Source organism: Capsicum annuum, chromosome 10 (assembly GCF_002878395.1).
Source record: "Capsicum annuum cultivar UCD-10X-F1 chromosome 10, UCD10Xv1.1, whole genome shotgun sequence".
NCBI lineage: Eukaryota > Viridiplantae > Streptophyta > Magnoliopsida > Solanales > Solanaceae > Capsicum > Capsicum annuum.
In genome coordinates, this window is record NC_061120.1 from 71186964 (window position 1) to 71211526 (window position 24563).

Genomic DNA, 24563 nt, shown 5'->3' on the forward strand with positions numbered 1-24563 from the left:
CATTGCCTCGTCCTTGGTCTCGTAAGGTTTCAGTCTATTTTGTTTAAATAGTAGTTAAATTCTAGTTTTATTCGAGCTTTGTAGGACTATTTTGGAACTGATTTGTTCTTATGTTATGCTCAATTTTAGGGCAAAATGATCATTAGGCTGAAAGGGACGCTGTGAAATTTTTAATTTTATGATTCCACAAGTAGGCTCTATGAGGATGTCACGACCCGAGGCTACCCCCTAGTCACAACAACGGTGCTTACGGTCATAAGTGACCATAAGCTAACCCATGAGCTGGTGTTGTGAGCACTGAATAATATAATAACGATATACATGTGCGGAATATAACTGATAAGTCCATAAGGTTTAGATACTGAAAATACGACTAAATTCACAAGTCTGAAAACATTTGTCAAGACTGATAAAGCTGATAAAACTAATTGATATCTTACTGCTTGAAAAGCATCTAACTAACTGACTGTGGAGTTGATGGGACAAACCCCCAACTAACTCCAACTGACTGTAATAAAGGAATACTGGAACAAGTTAATGAAAGATAAACTTGTCCTCAAAGTATGAGGACTCACCACTGCTGTTGTTGCTGTAACGCTGAACTATCTAAGTGCGTTCAGGAAACTTTGCGTCTAAACCTATGTTATAAGATATCATAGTGCAAAGAAAAGTATGCGATCAGTACTTTGAATGTACTAGTATATGAGATGAGGTTAGGCTGAAATACATGGGTTAACTGTGCATGAATATATTACTGACTGAATAGCATGAGATAACTGAGTATACATGCATGAGAACTGAAATACTGAGAATGCAAAACCAAGCATATAATATTTTTGAAAATCTGTAAACTAGATTACTGAAATCTGATAATTGAATAACTGGAAGTCTAAATGCATAGTCAAGAAAACCTGAACGTAATTCTGTACTAAACACTAAACTGAGACTATGGGAGGTATCATATAACCGACATGTCTCAATCTGAGCTAATCGGGGTCCAACCTGTAACCCAGTTGGAAGGGTGCCAGTACTGTGCCAAGGTTACTAACACATGGTTGTCAGTCCTAAACTAGTGGACAACCCCTAGGAGAATATCAGTCCTAAACTGGCGGGTGATATTTTAGAGAATGTCAGTCCTAGACTAGTGGGTGACATCTCATAATCCTACACTGGCTACGTAGTTCTAGAACTTAGGGACTACTTCTAAGGACCCATCTTAGCTGGCGGGTAAGATCCCATCCCTAGGTTCGCTCGGTGCTAAATCCTACTCCCAACTGAACTGTCACTAATTATTGGACTGGACTAAACTTAACTAAACAAACAACTGATCATAGTAACTGACTGAATGCTAATGCTCATGGTATATCAAAAATCATTCTGAAGATACTGAAATTATGTAAACAGCTAAGTATCGGGTGTTCATAACCCACCAGCACTGAAAGAAAATAACGATAAGGACATATACAAGCTTTGAAAACCATAATAGGGAATCATTATTCAAAATTCATCAGGCATTTCATCAAACACATGGAGATTAGGACTTTAACATGGGGATGTTTTTAAACATGATGAGGTAGCATGATCACATGATAAAATCATAGGTTGAGGATTTATTCTGTTTTGCATAAACATGATATGGAAACTATAATATTTAAAACATTCTATAATCCAATCCACATAAAAACAATTAAAATCTTAAATTGAAATTGAAATACAAGGGATTCATGGAGATCGCTCAACAAAGTCATGTAAAAACTCATAATTTAAAAATAAAAATAGATTCTTGGATTCTATGGGTGAAAAAGGCCCATGGATGAATATCACACATACCTTAAACCCTTAAGCTTGAAAGAGAAACACCAATCTTGATGCTTTCTTGAATTTTATTAGATTGGGAAACTTGAATTCTTGATTTTCTTGGAGAGAAAGTAATATAATTTAATGATCTTTGGAGAGGAAAGGGTTTGTTTTTGAGAGAAAATTGGAGAAGATGGGAAAATGATGCCCTAACTGAAGCTTTAAGTAATAGATTTACAAATCGGGTTATGAGGAAAAGACACAATTGCCCCTCAGACATTTAAATTCACAACTGGAATGCAGATTATAAGTTCACAGCGATGCGATAAGGGATCCATCTCTATAACCACTGCAATGCGCCACTATCGCGGTGAGCTATTGGAATCGTGATCCAAACATGACCCAATCCTTATCTGAAAAATATAAAACTTCTTCGAGACATGTACCTTACACCCCTGAACATGAATTAACTCAAAAATCAACACCTCGGTGTCGGGAATATCAACTTAAAAATCCTCAAAGTTAATAGGCCTTAAAAATAGCTAAGTCCCCAACACTTAGTGAATTTATTAGGTTTTAGGCCTCTTATGCATGCAACTCAGAGCTGAACTGAGCTAAGAATAATACAGGGTATTACAGAGGAATTTTTGGTTTAATTTCTAGTTCGACGCTTTATATGAAATATGTGAATATTCTCATCTTGATATGTTGAACACTATTTTGATAGAGTGACAACGGTCAGAGGCTTTTTGAAAGGAAAAAGCTCTGATGTAGAGGATGTACGTGCTTTCGATGATGTCCAGGTAGGTTAGACTTATCTATCTCCTAAATTGTACTTTATTATAGCATTATAGTTATATTGTGCTAGATATGGGTGTGCATTTATGGCTTGGTCATTATTTTACTATTTACTACCTCATTTAGCCGGCTAGAAGCCCTTTTTGATAAAATTTGAGCCTATTTTTCCTTATGTTAGTGTATGATTATCCTGTAGGACTATACTTAGTTCTTTTAGTTCCTTAGGATGGTATTGATAAGCTTTAACCTAGGTTTGAGTAAGTGCTTACCTTAGGTTGGGCGTTCAGGATTGATAATGCCCCACCGCCCTTTCTAAGATAGAATGTGCAGCATAATACCCTTTTATACCTTAATAATCACATACCTGCTTCCTTAGGTTATTACTTGGGTTTGGGGTAGACTTAGGCATGGTTTTATGCTTATTTAACTTTGTTATCCCGAGTAGGGTAGTATTTGACGTTAGATTCCGTCTTTCAGATTTAATACATTGGAATCCACTTTTCCCTAAAGTATTTGACCACCTAAATTGGACTATATTGAATAAATGAACTTGAGATAGGTCAAAACCTTGGGTTATCACAATTTAATTCATGCTTATTAATTGTGGTTTGAGTCTGATGATTACTATATTAATATTATTTATCCATTTTGGTTCGAGTTCAACATTTATATATTGTTATTATTTATGAGTTTCAAGTGGATTTTGATATTTATTATTATTCTATTACTGATTTAGGATTGAAAAAGGTGAAAATACCGATAGAGTGGTAGTTATGATTGGAAAAAAGGAATATAAGGTCTGCATGTCGCACATCTTGATATGTTTTACTAATATCTATTGTTATATTTGACCCTTACTTTAATACAATTCTTTGATTGTACTCATCATGCTTATGGGGGCACGGTTGAGTTCATTCTTCTTTATGTATGTATTTTAGGTTTATGGGGGTCCAGTAGATTATAGTTAGACATTATTATTTTAAAAAAAAGTTATTTGTTTTCCACTGATCGTGATTGTCTAGTTTGGCCTACTATTTTCATTTTTGTCCTTATATATTGACTTAGGTTTACATTCTCTCACTTTATTTATTCTTTTACTGTAATTTAGATCAGTCGGCCTATGATTCCTGCTGAGTACCCATTATTTTGGTGCTCATACTAAACTTCTGCATCTTTTTCTCTGATGCAGATCTGAGTACTATCCACCACCATTGACGACATCCTTGGCTTGTACTTCTGTTTGGAGATTGGGTGAGATTTTAGATTCTGGAATTGATCTTCCTCTTTTTACTATTTTTGATAGTCTTAATTGTATATTCAAGGATTATGGTGTATATTTTGACAGTGTCTAGTAATGTTTTTGTATATGGCTCTTGTACAAATGTTACCAGGTTATGTGGGAAACTCATTTTGATATTTTATCCTATTTTCCTCTTGTATACTATGTATTTACCTGTATATATATTCTTATGATTTTTTACTTCAGTTGGACCTCTATTTTTATGTCTTCTATCGGTTGGCCCGTTACTTGCCATTTCGGACTATGATTTGACTTACCTATTGTAGGTTAAAAGTAGGTGTCATCATGACTTAGAAAATTGAGTCGAGACATACAATTAAATAAACTTGTGGAATAGAAAAAAATATATTCTGAATTTTCAATCATAGCTTTTATAGGCACTTCAAATTTTTCAAAATATTTATAGTGAGCAGAGAAAATTGGAGGAAAGGTGTCTTTTAAGTCTTGAATGAAGGATTGGTGACATTGACCAACTTAAAGGGTCAAACATAATTAGAAAACTTGATTAAGTTAATTGTGGACTTGATTAATATTTTTGAAACTTTCTAATCTTTTCAAAAATACAAATCAATCCACACCCCTCTCCTCCAAATTAACTGTCTCTCTCTACTCTCTTTCTTGATAGTCTCTCTCAACTCTCTCCCAACCAACAGTTCTGTAAAATTTCTTCCTTCAATCCCGGTGACTTCAAGCTCCGACAACAAATATCTAGGTGAGTTCCTTTTGAAATTTTAACCATTAATTGACGTGAAAAAATAGAGGAACTTAAGAAATAGAGAAGCTTGAGCCAACTTCTCCGACGACAACAACTGCGAGTTCTTCGTTATCCCATTTCTTCTTTCACAGGTAAAAAATTATGTCTTTTTAGTTATGAAGAAACAGAGCACTTGCACCAACTTCTCTTCTACTATTGGTTAATGATTTCAATATTTCTTGCTTAAATTTGAAATGTGGACTGAATAAAATCCTAATTTCTGGAATTTCTTCTATACTCTTTTCGGTGTAAAATATAATTTTTTATTGTTTTTATAGTTCTTGTTGTCGAACTGTTGATTCAATTTGTTGGTGATTTTTTATCACTGTTGATATTCTTAGTGTGCATGTGTGTGTTGGTGTTGTTGGGTTGATTTGTTATTTTTCTTAATAAAAATAGTATTGTAACATATTAATCATCTGATGTAATAGATAAATCATCCGATGCAACATATTAATCATCTAATGCAATAGATAAATCATCGAATGCAACTGATAAATTATCTGATGCAACAGATAAATTATCTAATGCAACAGATAAATTATCTAATGCAACAGATAAACCATCTGATGTAACAGATAAACCATCTGATACAACAAATTAACCATTTGATCCAACAGATAAATCATCTATTACAACAAATAAAATATTTGATGCAACAAAGTAAATATCTAATACAACTGATAAATAGAATAGATCATTGATCTGTGCAACAGACGACTCTTCTGTTTAAAAGAAATCTAAACAATATTAATCCAATAGATAACTTATTTGGCAACAGATGAGTGATTTATTTCAACGGATGTATGACTTATTTTTATTGTTTCCAATGGATTACTCATCCCTTGCAATAGGTTGGTTATATGTCACAACAGATAACCTACCTGGTACAACAGATGAGTGATCTTTTTTTATTATTTCCAATAGATTACTCATCCGCTGCAATAGGTTGGTTATGTGGTACAACAAATAACCTACCTAGTGCAACAGATAAGTGATATGTTTTTATTATTTCCAATAGATTACTCATCTGCTGCAACAGGTTGGTTATATGTTATAACAGATAACCTACTTGGTGCAACAGATAAGTGATCTATATTTATTGGTTCCAATGGATTACTCATCCACTGCAATAGGTTGGTTATATGTTGTGACAGATAACCTACCTGGTATAATAGATAAGTGATCTGTCTTTATTATTTCCAATGGATTACTCATCCGCTGCAATAGGTTGGTTATATGCTGCAATAGATAACCTACCTAGTGTAATAAATGAGTGATCTATTTTTATTGTTTCCAACGGATTACTTATCTAATACAATAGGTTGGTTATATACTGCAACAGATATCCTACTTGGTGCAATAAATGAGCGATCTATTTTTATTATTTCCAAAGAATTACTCATCTACTGCAACAGGTAATTTATATGCTGCAACAAATATCCTACCTGGTGCAACAGATAAGTAATCTATTTTTATTGTTTCCAATGGATTACTCATCCACTACAACAGGCTGGCTATATGCTGCAACAGGTATCCTACCTGGTGTGATAGATCAGTGATCTCTTTTTATTATTTCCAATGAATTACTCATCCGCTGCTACAGGTTGGTTATATGCTGCAATAGATATCCTACTTGGTGCAACAGATCAGTGATCTATTAGAACTGTTATTTTACCATTGTACATATTTAATTTACTGTTATCCTTTTTTAATGATGCATTAATCAATTATAATTAATTTTAGGTTCCTAAAAATTTTAGATAATATGGCTCCCAAAAGAAAAGAAACTGAATCAAGTCTAAGTAAAGTAACAAGTGAAGCAGCTAAGCTACATCCACCACTCTATGAGCTTGCTTTGCAAGCGTTATCTCAATCAGGAGACGAAGATAATGAACATGGGGAAGATGAATGTTTCAAAAGAAAAGATCCAAATGCCTATAGCCCTTCCACCAAAGAGTTGGTTAAAACCTTCAGCATTAATCGTTATCCTATGAGAATGTAGTACGATGGTTCCAGAGATTTAACGGGTTATTTCGTGGTTAAGTCAGCCTTGGAAAAGTCTTTTGATGCCTTCAGAAAAATATTTTGAGAACAAAAATTAGATGATGCTTATTTCGGGGACAACTACTTTGGGAAATCTTGATTTGTCGGAGGACAACAATGCTCATTTTTAAATAAAAATGGTATATGATCTTCTCAAGTATAGGTTTATGTATGAAAACAATGATAAGATGGATGAAGAGTTGATAAATTATTATGGCATACCTGTTTGTTTTGGTTGGAAGGAGTTTTCCATAGTTACTGAAATAAAACATCATCCTCTTTCTCCTTCTTAAGTTATACCTATTCTAATCTAAAAAAGCACCCCTCATACCCAAAAAAGGCAAAGGCAAGTCGAGTAATTATGATGACCTAGTGTCCCTTGTTAGTCTAAGCTTCAAAAACATAAATTTGATAGAAGTGTTGAAAGGTAAAAGACTTTCAAACAAGCACAATAAATCATTGTGCTTGGTTTGGTTTGTAAATAATGTTCTTTGGGAGAGAGACGTCAACAACAATATACCACTTGGTTTTATAAAGCTCTTCGAGGATCTTGAGGCATTTAACAACTATCCTTGGGGTTATGAAAGCTTCAAAATGGCTGTCAAATATTTGTTGACTCCGTTAACGCCAAGGACAATCTACTTATATGGCTTTCCATGGGCTTTCATGGTAAATATTTCTTTTATTATGAAATGATTCCTTTTTTTATTCAATAATTCTTTTGATTTATTAGCATTATTTTATAGGCTTGGGCATTTGAAGTCATTCCTTATCTTAGACAACAAGTGAACTACCAAGTAGAAGTTTTCAGTCCAAGAATCCTCAGATGGTTGTCTGCCAAAACTGATAAAATTGCAAAAATTCTTGATCTCTTCAAGCCCCCAAAGGAAGCAGTAAGTCTAATTCTAATTAAGTTTTTTGTTTTAATTAATGATTTTTTAAAATGATTTCATCATCATTCTAATATATGTATGGATTTATTTTAGATTGTCCATCCGTGGCTTATTCCTACCAATCTAGAGTTGAAGATTCCTTTTTTCTTACTTTATGGTCTGTGCAAACTTTATCAAACCCTAAGGTCAATGATAGAATAAAGAAGGAATTACTTGGAGCAACAACTATCACAAGAATAATAATTTTGGAGAGTGGGATTGTTGTTATTGATGATTGTAGTGGTAGTGGCGCTCCTTTTACAGGTTTTGAAAGAACAAACCATTATGATTATGATCATACTATTATACAGATTTTGACACTTCTAGCAAATGTTCTGCATGCAAATGTCAACACTGTAAGGCAAAACATGATGGAGTGATTAATGTCATTAATACATTAACTGCTTTTGTAAAAGAAATAACATCTAAGAAGGGTGCCATTCCATAAAAAAAGATTTCATATCCTTACACTCCACTAGAGATCAATGTGGCTCAGAGGAGAAGGAAAGAAATTTTCAAGGCATTATCAAGCATTGAAAAAAGAAAAATTGCAATTCCTTTGTCTTTGTCTTGTACCTTTGATCAATGTACAAGGGCCACAGGAGAGCAAATGAGTTGAAGAAGGTGAATTTATATCATATGTTCCAACAAACAAATAGACACGTCTATTTCAATAGATATATACATCTATTGCAAATGTCATATAACCTGTTGTACCAGATGTGTTGTCTGTTGTAACATATATTCATCTGTTTCAACAAATCAAATAGGTTTTAATACTATTTTAATTTATACCAACAGATGAGTCATATGTTGCAACAGATGGTTCATCTGTTCGAAATTATCGTACAACTCTATTTTACCTGTTTGACTTTATCCTAACAGATGATCCATCTGATGCAACAGATAGATAGTATATTGTATATCTGTGATTAGCATTGATAATTCTGGCTTTTCAGGTGGATATCATAGTAGAAGCTATCGCTGAACAGCATAATATCACAGTTGATAATCCATCAACTACTTCTATGGAAGAAGAAAAAGTAGAGCCTATGAGTTTGGGAGAACGAAAGAATTACCATTTAAAGGGTTCAACATAGCGGATGAGGCTCCAAAAAAACTAACAAAGTTGATCAACGACTATTCAGAATGGATTGTCAATGGGATATTAAAGCATCACACCGACAGGTACATAAATCTTTTTTTAAAGATATTAATTTATACAATTCTTGTTGTAAAAACATGACCTTAACACAAATAATTCATGTAGAAAATAAAATGACGAACACTACAAAGTGAACAAATCGAGTCTTGGTTTTGATAGGTTCGACTTTGTTGTTGCACATTCCGAAATGAAGGATTGGTTCTATTTGATGTCACAACCCCAAACTTCCTGGAATGATGAGGTTTAAATGTCATACATATTACTATTATTTAATACTTTATTTAATTACATCTGTGTATTAATTTTATTGTCACATAATTTGAAATGTTTGATAATATGTGCAACACGTCGATGTCATTTTTTACTACCTCCAAAGAAGGCTAAGTTGCAAACACAAGAACAATACATATACACAACAGGAAATTATTTGTACAAAGTTTACATCAATAATGCATACGATAGGATTTGTCAACAAAAGCCTGAAGTTTCTCGAAATGAGGAATGCTTAATCAACATATTCAAAGGTTTTAGCATTCCAGCTAGATTAACTTGGAATTTTGTCGATGAAATGTACATCCCAATTAATTACGGTGATGAATTCCATTGGGTGTTGGTTGTTACCATTCTAGAAGATAGGCACATCCAAATTTATGACTCAATGTCTCAGAGGAGATGTTCCAGGCCATCGTCTTACATATAAAAGCTGAAAAAAATATTGCCTACTTACCTTGATATGAGTGACTTTTTAGGGCAAAAGGTTTGTACTAATTAGTCGACGATTAAAGCATATTGGGATAAAATGGGTAATCCATTTGATATAGAATATGTTAAAGGAATTGCTCAACAACTCGTTGGTAGCCTATAAGTATAATGATTTAGTTTCATTTCATAAATTTCACAACGATTACATGAACTACAAGATATGGATTATCTATTTTTTTAACTCAGGGATTGCGGTCTTTTTGTTGTTGCTTACATCGAGTATTTGAGTGATGGATTACAAGTATCAAATGATGGACTTGATGCTGGATTATTTTTCAAAATATACGCTGTTGTTTTATGGAAATATGGAGAAACAAAAGCTTTAAAACTCAACGCAAGTGACATTAAAAATTGTAAGACCCCGCATAGTTCCCTCGTAGTCTGAGCCTTAGAGCGTGTCAAGTGAAGTATAATTCTGTCCCTAAAAGATTGAGAAGTAACTTCTCAAGTGATTGGTGTTTAAATTTGACTTTTTCCAATGATACCAATTTCTTCCAAATCTACTATCCGGGTGAGAAGATCGTTTTACTAAGAGTTGTTAGAACCACCTAGGTACGACGAATGATCTGGTAGACCATCAAGACTATGATGGACCATTGTTTGGACCATCACATCAAAGCAGTGTCTCCCTTTTCTGGCTCAAGTGTGCTGGCCAGGACGATGGACCGTCAAGGCTGCGATAGACCATCGCTGAGACCGTCGCCACTAAGGCAGTGTGGTATCATCTTAGACAATATGTGATAGACATTCTGATAGACCGTCAAGACTATGATGGACCGTCGCTTCGACCGTCACATTGAGGCAGTGTGTTTTTTTACCGACCGGCGTGTGATGGATGATCCGATGGACCATCAGACTAGCGATGAACCATCGGTTCGACCGTCTCAGCCCCTGTTCAGTATTTTTAACTTATTTTTAAAAGGGCTTTTCGGTCTTTTCTACTCTTTTATCAACCAGATATATTCCAAGCAAAGCAAATGGCTTCATTCATCATCCAAAATACAAGAGAGTTGAGATTTGAGTTCCCTAAGTTAAAGGATTGCAAGAACCCTCTCTCAAGAGTAATAAAAAGAGTTTAAATCAATCTTGTTCATCCAATTTCATAATCTAAGGTCTATGGGATTTTGAACATGGGTAATCCTTTCACCCTTGTGCCCAAAGTCTTATTTAAACTATAATTTTCTGCAAATTATGAGATTTTACATGAAATTGAATTAGGGGTTTTCACCCATTGTTATTGGTTGCAAGCTTTTGATGTTTCCCATAAATTGACAGTCTAATGGCATGATTTTTACATACTTTCTTGAGAAATTGAAGCTGGTTTTATACCTCATGATTTTGATCCTTGATAAGTTAATAGTTGCAATGTTTGAGATATTGAAGTATATGAGCATGTTGAGATTTTGAGATAAATCGCTGTAAATTCCAGATTTCTACATGAATTATGAATATATATGCTATCTATTATGCATTATGATGAGTTTTAACTTCAGATTGAATTATGGGTCATTAAGCCCTACTTGAGACTTGCAATTTTATGAACTATTGCGCTATAAATACCTATGATTTGAGTATTTTGAGATTATTGAGAAATGTTTAGACTTAATGGTCATAGAGTTTTGAAATCCACTATACCACATCAGATTACAGATTTGATTGTTGGGTTCTTATGAACCATGAGATTATTTTCAAAGTGGATTTCCATGAGATGAGCAAGATAAACTAAATGGAGTAGTATTTAGCACCGAGTTAGGTAAGTTACCACAGTTTCTTACCCCAGAACTACACGCCACCGTAGGTTTGAGATTTTGGGTTTGAGGCCGAGATGATTGAGCCCAAGGCCGTGATAAGTGATCACTGAGTTAAGGTTATACTTCTTGGCAAGAGTATGATGTCTCTCCCCAATGTGACATTTCTTCCTTAGGAAGAAAAGACATTGGAATCCATGTAGCCCACATGGTTTATGTCGGTTAAGAGAACCTCCCTAAACGAAAGTATTTTCCATTGAGATAGAATATTTTTACCTAAAGCTTTGGGATGAGATATTTTCTAAAATGAATGAACTGCTTTGAGTATTTTCCAAAGACAAAAGTGGTTGAAGTAGTTTTCTATACTAATACGAGTTGATCACCAGTTTTCTAACCAAAGATATATGATTTTGAGTTCCAAGTGTTTGAGTTTAAAAGAGTTATAAGTTCTTGAGTATTAAAGAAGTTTTACTCCCCATGAGATATATGCATGAGTTAAAAGTATTATTTAAAGCTTCCTTCATCCTATGAGTAATTAGAATAAGAGAAGAGCACAGATTTTAAATCCAAAGTATAATGACTCACTAGATTTGTGTTACATGCTTCATTCTACATGATTTATGAGATTTACATTTTAGACTTATTCAAGCCATGAGAGTCATTCCTATTTGTATGCATGATTTGATTGAAGAGTACGGATATTATTTTATGTAAATGCATACACCCCCATATACTCAGTACATTCCCAAGTGCTGATCCACATATACATTTATGTGCTACATTGTCTTATAATGTAGGTTTAGGTGCTCAGTCCCAGTCTCGTCAGTGATTCTCGAGTACGTTCGTCTACATTTCTACAGTGGTGAGTCCTTATGGTTTGAGGAACTATCGTCAGACATTTTAGTATTTGAGTATTTATTTAATTATTTTCAGTTTAGTTTGAGTCTTTTGGGAACCTGTACCAATGGCTCTCGAGTTCATGGAGTAGTAGAGGCTTTGTCAGACTAGTTATCAGACTGCGGTTGTGTTGAGATTTCTAGTATTGTGGTCGTTTGGACCGAGTATTATCTTTGTATTTACTTTTATTTGATATAGCAGTGCCAGTGTTTTGTATATTCCTTCTTGAATGAGTTATTATGAGAAGTGATAGGCTCAAAGGGTTATCTTGGGGCTACTTGTAGCCCTAAGCACTATATAACGTTCCAGGAGGTGATTTTGGGTCGTTACAAACTTGATATCAGAGCCTAAGGTTTTAAATGAGTCCTAGGGAGTTTGACAAGCTGCGTTGAGTAGAGTCTTGATCATCGGTGTGTAGCGCACCATATCTATGAGCAAGAGGCTACAAAATATTTTAGGAAAAAGCTATTTCTTTCTTTTAGATTCCATCGTGCCTACAGTTGTCCCTCTCATCTAATAATTCATACTCTCCTATTTTCGAAAATGCCTCTCCGAATAGTGAATGCCCATAGAAATAATGATGAGCAACCCCTACCTGTTGATCCTTTGAATGAGACTGTGTCTCATGCTGAGTTTTGGGCGGCCTGTCAGGCATTAGCCCAATCAGTCACCACTAATGTTTGTGCTAATAACTAGGCCACAGTTGTAAATTAGCAGGGAGGTAATGTAGCAGCTTCTAGGATCTGTGATTTCATGTGGATGAATCCACCAGAGTTTTATGGGTCCAAGGCAGGTGAGGACCCACAGTTGTACCTTAAGAGGGTAAGAAAGATCACGCAGGTGATGTATGTTTCTGAGGAATAAAGTGTTGATTTGGCGTCTTACAGGTTAAAGGACATAGGTTATGACTGGGTTCTATCATGAAGGATGGATAGAGGTGAGAATACTGCTCCTATGACTTGGCAGGTATTCTAAGATGCATTCTTGGACAAGTTCTATCCGCTTGAGATGAGGGAAGAAAAGATTGAGGAGTTTATGAACTTGAGGTAGGGCTCTATGACTATTAAGGAGTACTGCTTAAAGTTCAACCAGTTGGCCAAGTATGCTCCTGATTTGATTTCTAACACCCGAGATAGATTAGCAAGTTCGTGACAGGTATTTCTGATTTGGTGCTGAAAGAGTGTAGGACTATGATGCTGCATAGGGATATAGACTTGTCTAGGTTGATGAAGTATCCACAGCAGATAGAGGCAGATAATATTAGAGAGAAAGACAGAGTGAGGGGTAACAAGAGGGCTAGATCTGAGCAGCATAAGTATAGTCGACCTAGGTTCCATGGAGGAAACCACCCTCAGTTTCAGAGATATCCGTCTATTCCAGCTCCTTTATCAGCTAGTGCTCTCACTCTAGAGGCAGACAAGAGCAAGGGAGCAGGACTTTTATGTCTAAGTCGCAAAATAATATTGGTAACAGGCCCCGTTATCCTCCTTTTGCTAAGTGTGGTAGGGATCATCCCAGTGAGTGTTTCACAGATTTGAAGGGTTGTTTTGGCTATGGCAAGCAGGGCCACAGACTTAGAGATTGTCCATATGCTAGGTAGGGGACCAGAGATGCCTGACCTTAGGCACAGATTACTGGTACACCAGCTCATGTCCCTCATCCTACCCCTGTTCAGGGTGCTTCATCTAGCACTAATGGTGGTCAATGCCATAACAGATGCTACGCCTTACCATCCTGTTAGGAGCAGGAGGACTCTCCCGATATTGTTACTGGTATGCTCCATATCTTTTGTTTTGATGTTTATGTGTTGTTGGACCTAGGGTCAAGTCTCTCCTATGTGACCCCACTTGTGGCTGTGAATTTCAAAATGAGTCTCAAAAAGATTCCTGAGTGCTTTCTAGTCTCCACACCAGTAGGGGAGTCAGTTGTTGCTAAACAAGTGTATAAAGATTGTCCTGTTACTATCATTCATAGAGTCATACTTGCTGATTTGATAGAGTTAGACATGGTAGATTTTGACCTTATTCTGGGTATGGATTGGCTTCATTCTTGTTATACATCTATAGATTGTCGTACCCGTGTGGTCAAGTTTTAGTTCCCTGATGAGCCAGTTTTTGAGTGGTTCGGGAGTTTGGTATCTTGCAAGAGTCATTTTATCTCCTATCTCAAAGCCAAAAAGCTAATATCTAAGAGTTGCATCTATCACCTAGTTAGAATCAAAGAAACTAACTCTGAGGCTCTAACTATTCAAACAGTCAATATTGTTAACTAATTTCTAGATGTTTTTTTGGAAGATCTTCCAGGGGTACCTCCCGATAGATGGATAATTGACCTTCTTCCCGACACTCGTCCCATATTGTATGGCACCTGCTGAGCTTAAGGACTTAAAAGAGATATTTTAGACAAAGGTTTTATAAGGCCCAGTATTTCTCCTTGGGGTGCACCTGTTCTATTCGTGCAGAGGAAAGATAATTCTTTACGTATGTGCATTGACTATCATCAGCTTAACAAGGTCGCGGTAAAAAATAAGTATCCTCTTCTGAGAATTGATGACCTATTTGATTAGTTGTAAGGTGCAAGTTATTTCTCCAAGATAGACCTTAGATCCGGCTATCATCAACTTAAAGTAAGAGAATGTGATATTCCACAGATAGCCTTCTGAACCCGCTGTGGTCACTTTGAGTTTCTAGTCATGTCTTTCTGGCTAACCAATGCCCCAATAGTTTTTATGGACCTCATGAATTGAGTGTTCAAGCAATATCTTGATATGTTTGTCATAATGTTCATAGATGACATCCTTGTCTATTCCCACAGTGAGCATGATCATGCAGATGACCTTAGAATTATCTTGCAAACTCTTAGAGGTCACCAGTTGTTCGCCAAATTTAGTAAGTGTGAATTTTGGCTAAGGTCTATAGCCTTTCTGGGTCATATTATTTCAGCCGAAGGTATTAGAGTTGATCCCTAAAAGATAAAAGCTGTAAGAAATTGGCCTAGACCTACCTCTCCATCTGACATTAGAAGTTTCTTGGTTCTAGCGGGCTACTACCACCATTTTATTGAAGGTTTCTCCTCTATTGAGTCTCCCATGACTCGGTTGACTCAAAATAAAGTTAAGTTCCAGTGGTCAGATTCCTGCGAGAAAAGTTTTTAGGAGTTGAAGACTCGACTTACTTCAGCCCCTGTGTTGACCTTTCCTGATGGTACAGATGGTTTTGTGGTGTATTGTGATGCCTCTAGAATTGGTTTAGGTTATGTGTTGATGCAAAAAGGTAAGGTTATAGCCTATTCCTCTAGACAGTTAAAGCTGCATGAGAAGAATTACCCAACCCATGATCTTTAATTAGCTGCTGTGGTCTTTGCTTTGAAAATCCGGAGACACTATCTTTATTATGTTTATGTTGATGTGTTTACTGATCATAAGAGCCTGCAGTATGTGTTTACTTAAAGGGAGTTAAATCTTAGGCAGAGGAGGTGGTTAGAGTTGTTAAAAGACTATGATATAAATGTGTTGTATCACCCGAACAAGGCCAACGTAGTGGCAGATGCCCTTAGCAGATTGTCTATGGGTAGTGTTGCTCATGTAAAGGAAGGTAAGAAAGAGTTAGCTCATGATGTGCATTGTCTGGCTAGATTGGGTGTTAGGTTGCTTGATTTAGCTGAAGGAAGTACTTTGGTGCAAAGTAGTTTTGAATCCTCTTTAGTTTCAGAAGTAAAGGAGAAGCAAGATAGAGATCTTAGTTTTATCAGACTAAAGGAGGCAGTTAAGGACCAAAAGGTAGAGGTTTTCTCCCAAGGGGAAGATGGCATGTTGATATTGTAGAGTAGATTGAATGTTTCGTATGTTGATGATCTGAGGCAGAGGATTATGGCTGAAGTGCATGGCGTACGGTATTCTATTCATCCTAGCACTACCAAGATATACTGCGACTTATGGGAAATCTATTGGTGGAATGGTATGAAGAAGGATATAGCTGAGTTTGTAGCAAAGTGTGCAACGTGCCAACGGGTTAAGGTAGATCACCAAAGACTCAGTGGTGTGATGCAAGAGTTTTCTATACCCACTTGGAAGTCAGAGGTGGTGAATGTGGACTTCGTGACTGGGTTACCTCTATCGCATCGTCATCATGATTCTATTTGGGTTGTTGTAGACATGCTGACTAAGTCCCCGCACTTCTTGGTCGTGCATACATCTTATATAGCTGAGGATTATGCTAGATTGCATATTCGAGAGTAAGTCAGGTTGCACAGAGTTCCCTTGTCTATCATTTCAAATAGGGGTACTCAATTTACTTCTCAGTTTTGGAGGGCGTTTCAGCAGGGTCTTGGTACCCAAGTTCTTTTGAGTTTTGCTTTTCATCCGTAGATAGATGGTCAGGCTGAGAGGACTATTTAGACCCTAGAAGATATGTTGAGGGCGTGTGCTCTTGATTTCAAAGATAGTTGGGATGAGCATTTACCATTGGTAGAGTTTGCCTATAACAATAGTTACCATGCTAGCATCGGGATGGCACCATTTGAGGCCTTGTATGGTAAAAGATGTAGAACACCCATAGGTTGGTTTGAAGTAGCTAAAGCTGCCGTGATTGGGCCTGATGTAGTGTTTGAATCCATGGAGAAAGTTAAGTTGATTAAAGAGAGGTTAAAGACAGGTCAGAGTCATCAAAAGTCATATTCCGATGTAAGGAGAAGAGATATTGAGTTTGAAGTGGGTGATTTGGTGTACTTGAAGATTTCACCCATGAAAGGGGTGAAGAGGTTTGGTAAAAAGGGAAAGCTTAGTCCCCATTATGTTGGCCCGTATAGAGTTTTGAGCTGTGTTAGGAAAGTAGCCTATGAAGTTGAGTTGTCCGCAGAGTTGTTAGCCGTTCATCGTGTTTTTCATGTCTCCATTCTTAAAAAGCATATTGGTGATTTCGTTGTGGTAGATCCTTTAGAAAGTGTTGATATTCAGAACAGTCTTTCCTTCGATGAGATTCCTGTTGAGATTCTTGCTTTTCAGATCCGTAGACTGAGGAACAAATAGGTTCCCTTGGTCAAAGTGTTATGGCGGAACCAGTCAGTTGAGGGCGCTACTTAGAAGGCAAAAGAAGACATGCGAGTCAAGTACCCAAACCTCTTTTTCGTGAGTTCAGATCGATTCGAAGGTATTATTCTTCCTTAATTTATCCCTTCTAATCTAAATTTCTGCTATATATCTATTCTTGCATGGGTTCTTAGAATTTTCGAGGTATTTAAGAGTTTAGTGAGATTTTGAGCCATTTAGCAAATTGCTTCAGCTATGTGTACTCTATTTTCATGTGTTCCAAGTCTAACTAGAGACATTCGAGGACTAATGTTTCCAAGGGGGAGATACTGCAAGACCCCGCAAAGTTCCCTCATAGTCCAAGCCTTAAAGCGTGTCAAGTGAAGTATAATTTCAGCCCTAAAAGATTGAGAAGTGACTTTCCAAGTGATTGGTGTTTAAACCATATAGAATTTTCTTAAATTTGACTTTTTTTCATGTAGAGAATTGAACTATCTTTCCAACAATACCAATTTCATCCAAATCCGGTATCAGGGTGAAAAGTTATGGCCATTTAACTGAGAGTTGTCGGAACTGCCCAGATCAACAGACGATTCGACGGACCATTAAGACTATGATTGAACATAGCTTGGACCATCACATCGAGGTAGCGTCTCCCTTTCCTGGCCCAAGTGCAACGTCCAGGTCGACGGACCGTCAAGGCTGCTACAGACTGTCGTTGAGACCATTGCCACTAAGGCAGTGTGGTATCATTTTGGCCAACATGAGACAGATGTTTCGATGGACCGTTAAGACTGTGATGGACCATCTCTTCAACCGTCACATCGAGGCAGTGTGTTCTTTTTTTGATCGGCATGCAACGGACGATCCGACGGACCATCAGACTAGCGACAGACGATCTGACGGACCGTCAGACTAGCGATGGACCATCGCTCCGACCGTCGCAGCCCCCGTTCAGTATTTTTAACTTATTTTTAAAAGGGCTTTTCAATATTTTCCACTCTTTATTCAACTAGATATATTCCAAGCGAAGCAAATGGCTTCATTCATCATCCAAAACACAAGAGAGCTAAGGTTTCTCCCTCAAGATCAAATCTAAAACCCTTCTCTAAGAAATCCAAGAACTCACGATAGATTCTATAAATTGAGTTGAGATTTGAGTTCCCCAAGTTCAAAGGTTGCAAGAACCCTCTATCAAGAGTAAGAAGAAGAGTTTAAATCAAGCTTGTTCATCCAATTTCATAATCTAAGATATGTGGGGTTTTGAACATAGGTAATCTTTTCACCCTTGTGCCCAAAGGCTTATATAAACTATAATTTTCTGCAACTTATGAGATTTTACATGAACCATTAGATTATTTTCAAAATGGATTTCTATGAGATGAGCGAGATAAACTAAAGGGAGTAGTATTTAGCACCGAGTTAGGTAAGTTACCATGGTTTCTTACCCCAGAACTACGTGCCACCATAGGTTTGAGATTTTGGGCCTGAGGCCGAGATGATTGGGCCCGAGGCTAAGATAAGTGATCACTGAGTTAAGATTATACTCCTTGGAAAGAGTATGATGCCTCTCCCCAACGTGAGGTTTCTTCCTTAGGAGGACAAGACGTTGGACTCCATGTAGCTCGGTTTATGTCGGTTAAGATAACCTCCCTAAACTAAAGTATTTTCCATTGAGATAGAGTATTTTTCCCTAAAGCTTTGGGATAAGATATTTTCTAAAATGAACGAACTTCTTTGGGTATTTTCCAAAGAAGGAAGTAATTTTCTCTACTAATACGAGTTGATCACCGATTTTCTAACCAAAGTTATATGATTCCAAGTTCCAAGTGTTTGAGTTCAAAAGAGTCATAAGTTTTTGAGCATTGAAGAAGTTTTACTCCCCATGAGATATATGCATGAGTTGAAAATATTGTTTAAAGCTTTCTTCATCGTATGAGTAATGAGAATAAGAGGAGAGCACAGATTTTAAAGCCAAAGTATAATGACTCACGAGATTTGTGTTACATGCTTCATTCTACATGATTTATGAGCTTTACATTTTAGACTTATTCAAGCCATGTGAGTCATTCCTATTTGCTTGCATGATTTGATTAAAGAGTATGGATATTGTTTTATGTAAATTCATACACCCCCATATACTCAGTACATTCCCAAGTGTGGATCCACATATACGTCTATTTGCTACATTATCTTATAATGTAGGTTCAGGTGCTTAGTCCCAGTCTCGTAAGTGATTCTCGAGTACCTTCATCTATATTTCTACAGTGGTGAGTCCTCATGGTTCGAGGACCTATCATTAGACATTTTAGTATTCAAGTGTTTATTTTATTACTTTTAGTTCAGTTTGAGTTAGTTGGGAACCTATCCCAACGACTCTTGAGTTCATAGAGTAGTAGACGCTTCGTCGGACTAGTTATGAGACTATGGTTGTGATGAGATTTCCAGTATTGTGGTCGTTTGGACCGAGTATTATCTTTGTATTTCCTTTCATTTGATATGGCAGTGCCAGTGTTTTGTATATTCCTTCTTGAGTGAGTTATTATGAGAAGTGATAGTCTCAAAGGGTTATCTTGGGGCTATTTGTAGCCCTAAGCACCGTGTAACGTCCCGGAAGGTGATTTTGGGTTGTTACAAAGATCCACGACGACCAAAGCCAAATTCTATAGAACAGGTTAAATTGTTAATTTATTTGTAGAGTATATCATTTGTACCCATATTGATTTTTTTACATTTTATTTATTTTTGAGTTATTTCATGTAATTTCTGAAGGGTTCAATTTATTTTATGTTGTCTATGAATATAATTTAATCCTTAGTTTTGAACTTATTAATTGAAATGGAATACTAGATTCAAATATCAGAACAGATAATACATCTATTGCAATAGACGACATATCTGTTGGAAATTATCAAACAGATTTAGACATATGTTGCAACATATAGGTCATCTGTTGGAAATTATCAAACAAGTCTTCCTACTTTTTTTATTTGTTCCAATAGATTATCTATCATTTGCAACAGATAGACTATGTGTTAAAACAGATTGTATATCTATTACGACAGAGACAGACATCTGCATAGTAAAATAGATGACCAACCTTCTAAACAGATAATAAATTTGTTGCAACAGATAATCAATCTATTGCATTATAAAAAAATCAACTTTCTTTATTTTTTGTGCCCATACCTCTTGTATGTTTTCCGCAATGGTGTCGCATAAATCGGATATTTTCGTCCCGATCAGTAAACGTTCAATGTATGCTAGTGAGTACAGCCCGCACTCGACACCAATTTTATTCTTTTGAAGGTGCATTCCCTTATTTTAGCCTTCAAAAGCCCATGTCATTCGTACGTAGAAACTAACTAATAAAATCCTCTACTACTCTAACATAGTTAATCATATCTTCCTCCCATTTGTATGTAGAAACTAACTGATAAAAATCCTGGGCCATCGGGATTTTCAGCTAGATCCTTAAGATAATTGTACCTATTCTTAAAATTATTATAGAAGTTGAGGTCCGTTATCCTATTGGCAGCATCATAAAATCGAGGTACACTAATTTCCTGCCCCTCATGAGGCAGAGAATTTCAACAACATACTGTGATATAAGAAGATAATTTTTAAATAGGTTAGTAATTATAAAGAAGAAAAACATAGTGGAAAGATGGAACAGATAGTCCATCTATTGCATAGGGTTCTCTAAATCTGCTCACAGATTACCTAGCTAACACAACTTATGCGACTTATGTTTAATCTGTTACAACAGAACACTCACCAATTATGCCAGAATACCCATCTATTGCAATAGACGACACACCTGTTGCGTAGCTTTTTTTTCATGAAGTAGATTAGAAGGCTATCTTAGGAAAAGTAAACTTACCTTATCCACGTGCCACTTACGCATAGCTAACATGCTCCTGAAGTTTTGGGCATCAAATATATGCATGGTGTATTCTTCTGCTATTTTCTTCTTCTTGGGATTCTTGGAATTTCATAGTTCCATCCTCTCTTGGTCGCCCAAGCCCCGCGTATATGTCCACGTTCTTCAGTGGCACCAAAACTTCAACAAATTTTTGAGAGGGAGGAGTTCCAATCTTTTTTGTTTTCAGGCTGGAGATTATTTGGATAATTTTTCTTTTCTTCCTCCTAACTGGCACTGTAGGAGTGTATGGCTCCCTTACCTTATTGGATGGTATGACACCCCTAGAATAGTAAAAAAAGTCATCCCCAACTCCTGCTCTGTAGGCACGATCCAAGGATGAATAACCTATAAAAAGGATAAATACTTTTAAATCATATAATAATAATTTGCAGTTAGTTGGTTTATATGTTAACATAGTAAACTAATGTAACAGATGATCTATCTATCGCAACATCTAATTTGTATGTGCAACAGATTAATAATATGTTACATTAGATTACTCATCTGTTGCATAATTTAAAATAAATGGGTATCTGTTGAGTCGGGTTCAAGGAACCAAAGCAATAGATGGTTAATCTATTATGAAATATGGATCATCTGTCATAACAGATTACCCATCTGTTGCACCAGTTGCAGTGGACGGGTAATCTGTTGCAACGAATAACCCATCTGTCGCAATAGATGACACATTTGTTTCAATATCTTTCTTTGAGTCAAATTATTTTACTTGAAAGAAGATGTACTGCATCATCTGGAGGGTTAAAGAGATCATCCTCCTTAATTCTTATGTTGTTCTTCACAGCCAACAACCTCAGGATTCTTGGATGGGAAACCTTGTTCGGGTAATCCTTGACCTACTTTCGGAGGGGAAGAATGGCTTTAAATGCCCAAGCCTAAAATATGTAAACAGGAAGCAAGAAAAAAATAATGATAATAATTATTCAATATAAAATTATGGATGAGTAAAAAAATAGTGATTAAATTTATTATGAAAGCCGTATAATGTGATCGTCTTTAGGGATAACTTTGTCAGTAAATATTTGACAGTCAAGTAGTAGATGTCATATCCCAGGGATAATAGTTGAATTTCTCAAAATTATTAGCAAGCTTCAACAAATCATTTTCTAAGACACAGTTGATATCTCTTGCCAATATAACGACATGGGCAAATTAAACTAAGCACAATTTCTCCCTGTACTGCTTTGGTATTGTTTTATACTTGAGATCTTTTATTAAATTCGCCACTTTATAGCTACGTCCAACAATGTCCAACAACCCATCTATTTTTTCCTTGCATTTGTTCATTTTGATGGGTAGTTGGTTGGAAAATGCCTTTCATCTATTTAATGGTAGTGGTTTGGTTGTCCTGCTTGCCTTTGACTTTTTGGGGGGAAGGAGGGGTTCTTGATCAGAGGTTCTTCTGGATAATTGCATCTCAAGCCTGTCACTATGGCAAACTCTTTCAAATCAAAACAAACCGGCATACCACAGTAGTTGATCCAGATTTCATCCATCTTTTTTTGCCCTTCTTCGAATATTTATCATCCCTCATGTACTTGATCCTGCGCTTGAGAAGACTATATACCATGCTCATTCGAAAATAGATAGTGTGATCCTCAGGCAGCTCAATAAAGTGTCCAAAGCAGCTCTTCTTAAAATGTCCGTCTATGTTTTCATCCTTCATAATATTCCTAAATTCATCAAAAGGTTTCTCCAGATGACATTTAAGTACAAGATCACCAGTTACTTTTGCAGGGTGATCTATCCACATCGCAACTTGAAACTTGACAATACTAATAGTTTTGACAGCTTCATGATGGAATTTTGATCTTATTTCACACCCCATTGGTGAGGCATTACATCTTGTTTATCTTATTCTTCATCCTCACTTTTACTTTTCTCACCAGCCACTATATACCCTTCTCTATCTCCCTTTTCATAACTTTTCTCAGACTCATTTTCCCCTGACTGAGATTGTTCAGGAAGTTCCTCTGAATCCATCTGTACTCTAGCCCTTTTTGTTGGGTTATCAGAAGTTGATCCACTTTCAATTTCTTTTTTTTGGGAGACATCTTTTAACTACAAATAATAGAAAAACAAAAAATACATCGCATTTGATATCTGCATAATTTTTAAACTATTCCACCTATTGCAATCGATGGAGAATCTGTTTGAACACCTATTTAATATCTCCCAACAGATGTTCCACTTGTTGCAATAGATGTACCACTAAGACCACCATCAATGCCACCAAGACCACCAATAATGCCACCAAGACCACCAATACTACCAACACTACCACCAAGACCATCAATTCCACCAATACCCGCATCAAGACCACCAAGACAGCTAACACCACCGCCAATACCAACACCAAAACCACCGGCACCACCACCAACACCGACACAACCACCAATAATACCAGAAATATCATCTAACAATACCACGACAGTCAACAAAACACTGCGATAAAAACTAGAGTTTTCTCAAATTCTTTTACATTATTTAGGATCAAAACTCAAAATTCTTAACCCATTCTCGAAGGTAATACAACTAAAAGTCTTATTTTTCATCATAATCTAAAAAGACCTAATTTTTAGAATAATGAACTAATGTATAACTTTTCTCTAACTCTGTTACCTACGAAGACAGAGAAAATGATGGATACAAGTGAGAATGAAGTAAAAAATAACAACTGTGTGGTCGAAAATGGAAAAAAAATCAATCTGTTTTGAAGGATTGAGCAATAAGCTGAGTAGTTATTGTTTGTGTTGTAGAGAGAGAAAGAAAAAAGTTAGAACTCAATATTTGAAATGATGAAATATTTTTTTCGCAAATGGATGATTTGTATTGGGTTGATTTGTATTATTTTGAAAAGAATGACAAGTTTTGAAATTGTTAATTTGGTCCGAATTGATCTTAATTATTTATTAAAATCAATTGTAAAAAAAACCTGTTGCAACAAATGACTGAGTTGTTGGAAATTTTCAAACAGAAATAGATATCAGTTGCACCAGATGACATATCTTTTTGAAAATCTTTTTTTCAAAGCAATCTTCTATCCTAATGAATAAAGATAAAATACTACTAAGGAGGTACATTTCTTAGATAACTCCATTTTGCAAAATAGACACATTTGGAAACTGTTTTTATGTTTTTTGACACAAGTCTTGAAAAATTAAGTATTTAGACACTAGGTTGACATCATCACTTCTTATATACAACCCTAGAACACACATAGTTTATTAGGATATATTGTGTATCAAGACTATTGGGATTATTCTTTATATACCACATTATTTATTTTGATTATATTCTTGGTTTATTAAAAAGTCTAATTATTCAAACGAACAGATGAATAGTTAAGCATTTATGACACATTAAAAAAGCAGTTGCACATCCACTCACATCCT

The 24563-nt window shown here is 36.0% G+C and overlaps 1 protein-coding gene across 1 annotated transcript; it reads right to left on the reverse strand.

Annotated features, from left to right (window-relative positions):
- Positions 1–23022: 23022 nt before the first annotated feature.
- On the reverse strand, positions 23023–24174 carry LOC107844249 (ctenidin-1-like). The gene is made up of 3 exons (XM_016688709.1): positions 24144–24174; positions 23378–23584; positions 23023–23114 (listed from the first exon to the last, which is right to left on the reverse strand). Exons 1-3 carry the CDS (start codon positions 24172–24174, stop codon positions 23023–23025), a joined length of 330 nt encoding a protein of 109 aa, XP_016544195.1.
- Positions 24175–24563: the final 389 nt, after the last annotated feature.

Bases quoted from the DNA above. Each gene is read 5' to 3' on its own strand.
- LOC107844249 (XM_016688709.1), bottom strand. From the start codon at position 24,174: ATGTCATCTGGTGCAACTGATATCTATTTCT. The intron at 23,585-24,143 runs GTTTGAAAATTT...TGGTATTGTTAG, and splicing joins TGCAACTGATATCTATTTCT to ATGATATTTCTGGTATTATT. The intron at 23,115-23,377 runs GTACATCTATTG...AATCTCAGTCAG, and splicing joins CATTGATGGTGGTCTTAGTG to GGGAAAATGAGTCTGAGAAA.